At 52.7% G+C, this 5,957-nt stretch overlaps 1 protein-coding gene across 1 annotated transcript; it reads left to right on the top strand.

Annotated features, from left to right (window-relative positions):
• The first annotated feature begins 913 nt into the window (after nucleotides 1–913).
• Nucleotides 914–5,652, top strand: LOC112107386 (phospholipid phosphatase 6). The gene is made up of 2 exons (XM_024201065.3): nucleotides 914–1,256; nucleotides 3,884–5,652. Exons 1-2 carry the CDS (start codon nucleotides 947–949, stop codon nucleotides 4,252–4,254), a joined length of 681 nt encoding a protein of 226 aa, XP_024056833.2. The 5' UTR covers nucleotides 914–946; the 3' UTR covers nucleotides 4,255–5,652.
• The last annotated feature ends 305 nt before the right edge of the window (nucleotides 5,653–5,957 follow it).

Raw genomic sequence — 5,957 nt, 5'->3', positions numbered from 1 at the left:
CCACTGGTGCTGGGAGGGAGGGTTTCCAGGGCCAGCAGGCTCCTCCCCCGGCTCTGCACAGTTCCCCAGAAGCAACTCCTAGGGGGAGGAAAGACCAGGGGAGCTCCGTGCGCTGCCCCCGCCACGAGTGCAGGCTCCACAGCTCTCATTGGCTGAGAACTGCAGCCAGTGGGAGCTGCAGGGGTGCTGCCTGCAAGCAGAGGCAGCGTGCAGAGCTCCCTGGCCCCTCTGCCTAGGAGCTGCAGGGACATGCTGGCCGTGTCCGGGGAGCCCCCCTGACGTCAGCACCACTCTGCCCCCCAACCCCCTGCCCCAGTCCTGAGCCCCCTCCCACACCCAAACTACTGCTGCTGCTAGGGGGAGGGGTGTGTGGTGGCCCGAGATTGCCCCAGCAGCGGCGAGTGCGGCTGGCCCAGGATCTGCCCAAGCTGCTTGGGGTTGGACTAGATGACCTCCTGAGGTCCCTTCCAACCCTGATATTCTCTGATGCGATTGGCTTAAAATCATGAGATTACAAAAACAATATATTTGAGGTTCTTTTTGTTTGTCTTCTGGTTTCTGATTCTTTAGAAGGCTTGACCTTTTCTAGCTTTCCTCTACAACCCCCTGCCCCACCCCAGAGGGTAGGACCCCCATCCAGCCTGCCCTGCAGCATGAGAGTCCCCCGGGCCCGTCCAATCTCACCCCACCCCGCTCTGCCTCAGTTGGTAGGATGGAGCCGTCCTCCAATCCCACCCCACCCTGCCCCACCCCATGGGGAAGGACTGGGCGGAGTCGCCGTGGCCCGCCCATTCCGCACCGCAGGTCCGGGCCCCTCCTGGTTTCCATGGTGACCGGAGGAGGACGCGCGGAGTCACGTGAGGCAGGCAGAAGCGGAAGCAGGCGGCCGGGCGAGGGCCGCCGGGCGGGCGCTGAGGAGAACAGAGCGGGTCGGTGCCCGGCCGCCATGCCCAGCCCCCGGAGCAGCCCGTCCCGCCGCGCCGCGCCCATCCCCAGCCCGTCCCGCCGCGCCGCGCCTGGCCCCAGCCCGTCCTGCGCGGCCGTGGCGCTGCGCTCCCTGCTGGCCGCCGACCTGCGGTTCTCCCGGCAGCTGGGCGTGTGCGCCGGGGAGCGCTCGGCCTGGGGCAGCGCCAGGCCCCTCCTGCGGCTCCTCGAGGTGTCCGGCCACGGCGTGCCCTGGCTGGCGGGCACCCTGTATGGGCTGGGCCGCAGCGAGAGCCCGGCGGGCCGCGAGGTGCTGCTCAACCTGCTCTTCGGTGAGGGGCCGGGGGTGGGGGCGCCTCTCCCCTCTCATCACGGCTGGCTCGGGGCCCAGGCTCATCAGAGCAGCGGGCAGGGGAGAGGCTGAGTCACACATCCCTGTCACCCGCCCTGAGAGCTGCTTCCCAAGAGCCCAGGCCGGGCCAGCGCTGCCAAGCTGGGGCAAGTCACCAGCAGGGCAAATCCCAGCCAGCGCTGATCTGTGCTGGGATCCCAGCCATGCCACTCTTCTGCCAGCTTCCCAGGGCCCTGCCTCTCTGTGCCCCAGTGCAGGGGCTGTGCTCAGCATGGCGCAACCAGTGTGCCATGCAACCCCGGCCCCACGGGGATCTGCCAAAGCTGCTGCCACAGTGACCGCTTCAGCAAGCTGGCTGCCAGCTCTTCCTGCATCTACATGGTTCCCTCACCATGGCAGAGTCCTACCAGAGGGGCCAGTCTAGGGATTCTGACTCATGATCAGTTCAGGCAAATGTCCCTTCAGTCATCCTAGGGAAACAGCACTTTTGGGGCGATCCTGGACATGCTTGGGATGAGATGTCAGTTTTCTGCAGAGGTGGCACATGCTTTCTTCTGTTTCTATGAAACAGCTGTTCTGCCATATCTTGGCAGGTTCTGATCATCTAGATTTATATGGCCATAGTGCTGTGAGCTAAGGTACACCTGAATCCCCCAGCTGGAAATCCTAACCTTCGATGGGGAGTCCAGCTTGCAGGGTTTCTGGAAGTGGCTTAAGTGGATGAATTTAGTATTTATGAAAGTAATTGAAGCACTAATAGTGCAGCTGCCTACAGCTCAGCATGTAATCATAGTCTTGGTTGAGTCACTCAGTTGTGCCAATGCACCTGAATCCTAGCCTTCAGCATGCCCTGGTATTACAGCTTCCAGACCCTCCCAGTTGGAGACTGCCTTTCATCCCAAACTATGTGGTGTTTTTGCAATGCCTGCAAACCACTTTCATCATCACTTTATTGCCCATTTAGTTTTTAGTAGCAGCAGCCCAAGAGCTGATGCCAGCTGCCTATAGCTCAGCATGTAATCACAGTTAAGGGAAGGCTACGTTTTAGTCACAGATATTTTTAGTGAAAGTCATGGAGAGGTCACGGGCAGTAAACAAAAATTCATGGCCCATGACCTGTCCATGACTTGTACTGTATACCCCTAACTAAAACTTGGGCTGATGAAGTTCTGGGGTGGGGCAGGCTGGGGGTGCTGTGGGTGCTAGGGCGGTTGTCTGGGACCCCCACTATTGCTGGGCAGGAGGCGGGTGGCAACACGTGGCATGGGACCCCCGCTGGTGCTGGAGAGTTGGCGGGGCTGGCAGGCTCCCTACCCACCTCTGCGCAGCTCCCTGGAAGTGGCTGGCATGTCCCTGCAGCTCCTAGAGGGAGGGAAGGCCGGGGGGGCTCAGCGCATTGCTCCCGCCACTAGCGCTGGCTCCGCCACTCCCATTGGCCAGGAACCTCCATCAATGGGAGCTGTGGGGATGGTACCTGCAGGCAGGGGCAGTGCACAGAACTGGCCCCTCTGCCTAGGAGCTGCAGGGAAATGGGGGGAGGGATAGCTCAGTGGTTACCATATCTTGTGTTACCGTATCCTCTGATTCAGAGTTGGTTTGAGCATTGGCCTGTTAAACCCAGCATTGTGAGTTCAATCCTTGAGGGGGCTGCTTAGGGATCTGGGGCAAAATCAGTACTTGGTCCTGCTAGTGAAGGCAGGGGGCTGGACTTAATGGCCTTTTGGGGTCCCTTCCAGTTCTATGAGATAGGTATATTTCCATATATTATTATTAGAGTTCCAGAATACAGGTCACAAGGTCATTCTCTTGCTTTCAAGCTAGCAGGGACACAGAGGCTCATGCTGGCTGAAGAAGCCAGAAGGTCAAGCTCTCCATGGAATAGCCCAGGTTCTCTGATGGTATCTGCGGTGGGACTTCTGAAGGAGGGAAGGAAGAGCGGGAATGAAGAGGATCTCAGGGTGGGAGAAGAGGTGTTCTCTACATATAAACCATCCTATCCTGGCAACTCTTGGCCTGCCAAAGATTGATATTGAAAATGAGCTGTTTTCTGTTGGTCTTAAATGTGCATTGTAATGTGTAAGTATGAATCTAGAGTTAGGAAAGGAGGTAACAGTTTAGAACGGGAATCCTTTCATCCCTTCTGAAAAAGGGATTTGTGGAAGCCCAGAGTTGAATGGTGAGCGGAAATGTTCCACAGAGGAGAAAAGCACTGGGGCACAATGAGCCAGATCTTCAGCTGGTGTAAATTGATGACACTCCCTTGACTTTGAAGGAGCTAGGCTGACTTACACCGGCTGACAATCTGGCCCAGTGAGTTTGGAGGCTACCTGTGGAAAAGCAAAGGGCATGGTACTGCAGCAAGCCCTAGGTGGCACTAGGATAGCTGTAGGTACACACAGATATACAGATAGCCAGGAAACCTATGCTATATTCTGCCCACATATGTGTTTTCATCATGAGATGGAGTTGGTGGTCATCCTAAATATTTTGTTTGCTTATTACTTTGACTCTCGGTTTCAGTAGCAGCATTATTTATCCCTGGGTTATTTTTGGTTAACTTCTATGACACACGACATGGAAAATGACCCCTTTGTATTTGTCTCCTAGCTTTGGTGCTGGATTTAGTCCTGGTGGCGGTGGTGAAAGGGCTCGTGAGGAGAAGACGTCCCACTCACAACAAGATGGACATGTTTGTCACTATCTCAGTGGACAAATATTCCTTCCCATCAGGCCATGCTACCAGAGCTGCCATGGTGTGCAGATTTGTCCTGCACCACCTGGTGCTCGCCATTCCTCTGCGGGTCCTGGTGGTTCTATGGGCCATCATTGTGGGTATCTCCAGAGTCATGCTGGGCAGACACAACGTGACAGATGTGGCCTTTGGTTTCATCATGGGCTACATGCAGTACAATGTGGTGAAATACTTCTGGCTGTCACCCCTTAGTGCACCTGCTCTCTTTGCAGTGTGGAATCAGTGATGGCCATCATGAAAAGGAAGAGGCACACATTGCAGTGTCTTATGCTGCGTAGAGAGCGTGAACCGGGACTGAATGAAAGAATCATCGTAAGCCTCATCTGACAAGCAAGACTGACAATATCAGCAACATCATGCTTCATTCTGTGGGATATGTGGACTCAGGTGGGACAAAACGAGATCTGTTGGAAAGCTATTCTTGGTGCCATCTTGCTCTCAATGTGCTGCTGGGCCAAAGCATGTACCAGCCCATACGGTTGCACTGACCATCCCAGGATACGATCACTCCACATCTCCTGGTGCTGTAGAAGTTGGACGGAGATCTGCACACTAGCCAAGCAGCTAATTCTTATTTTCTTGGTATTTAAGAACATGCATCAGTAAGATTTGTGGTTAGTAGAAATACTGTAAATCAGCACACAGCAGAGGATGCCTGTAGTGTAACCGGCTTACTATCTCATATAGCATAAATAGTAGATGTAACTTCTTACAAATATTGTTAGATAGGGACAGTTTTCAGCAAGTAACTATGTGCTGCAAATATACTGATTGGTGCTGTTGTGGCTGATTAATAGTGGGTGTGCCCCCTAGTGGCTTTAGTACATTATTCTGACTCGTGGGGTGGATGCACTTCCTCTGCTGCCTCTTCTATAATGTTGAGATTACAAAGGTTTTGTAAATCGATTCTTTCTCCTTCTGAAGCAGCCTGCCCCTCGCTTGCCAGCCACATTCCAGTTACAGAGCCTCACTTTGTCAAGTGGGTGGCTTGTTGGAAAGGTGAAGGCATCTGGTTTTGAATACCTTGGGAATTGGCAATTTTGGGAGTGGAAATGCACAAATAGGGTTTTAATAAAGTGTGGAATGAATAACCTGGGCTCTGGGGTGTCTGTACCAGCTCTCCTTTAGGCAGGATGCAGTTTGTCACTGCTCTCCTAGCAGCTGGGTAAGCAGAGCTCCCATTCATGTATTCTTCTGTCATCAGAGCAGGGCGTTCGAGCAGTTACTCCCCCTTACCTCTCAGTTAAAAGGCAGACAACATGCAAACAGTTAATGCCATATGAGAACATGTAATGTAGAGTTTTTAGGTCTTTAAAAATAAATAAGCTCCATGGAGATCCTGATCTGGGGTATGTAGGCCCCAATTCAGCAAGAGGCTTCAACACGTGAGCCTGTGACTAGTCCCATTGATTTCCATGGGATTATTCATGTTCTAAAACTTCAGCACATTGGTTATAGCACTACTGTCCACTACAGAAAAAAAAAATCAAAATTACAGTAGAAATGACATGCGCCAAACTATGTTTTGTTATTTTTCTCCATTGTATGAAACTGATTGTAGCTGAGCAAAATCAGTTCTATAATAAATGGAGCTCTACACTTGGTGAGACAAATAGGAAAGAACATAAATGTTGTAATGTAGAATGGCGATGAAAAAGCAATCAACAAAGTAGCCAAAGAGGCAGAAAATAAATTCTTTAGCTAGAGCACTGGGTGGAAGTCCCTCTGGGTCTGATAGGCCTCCAACAAGGAAAAGCTATTCAAATAGTTTCTTTGCATAGCCAATGAGGAGGAAATACCCACTAGATAGTTATTCTTTTGGGGTTGTGGAGGGAAGGCACTGTGTCTGAATTGAAAAAAGAAATTGCAGAACTACTTGAGAAATTAAATTCCTATGGGCATATTGTATTCATGCAGGAGGTCTGGTGG

This window comes from Terrapene carolina, unplaced genomic scaffold, assembly GCF_002925995.2.
Source record: "Terrapene carolina triunguis isolate 2854851 unplaced genomic scaffold, T_m_triunguis-2.0 Scaffold212, whole genome shotgun sequence".
In the NCBI taxonomy this organism is placed as follows: domain Eukaryota; kingdom Metazoa; phylum Chordata; order Testudines; family Emydidae; genus Terrapene; species Terrapene triunguis.
The sequence above is the reverse complement of the archived record's forward strand: the minus strand, read 5'-3'. Positions and strand labels throughout refer to the sequence as shown.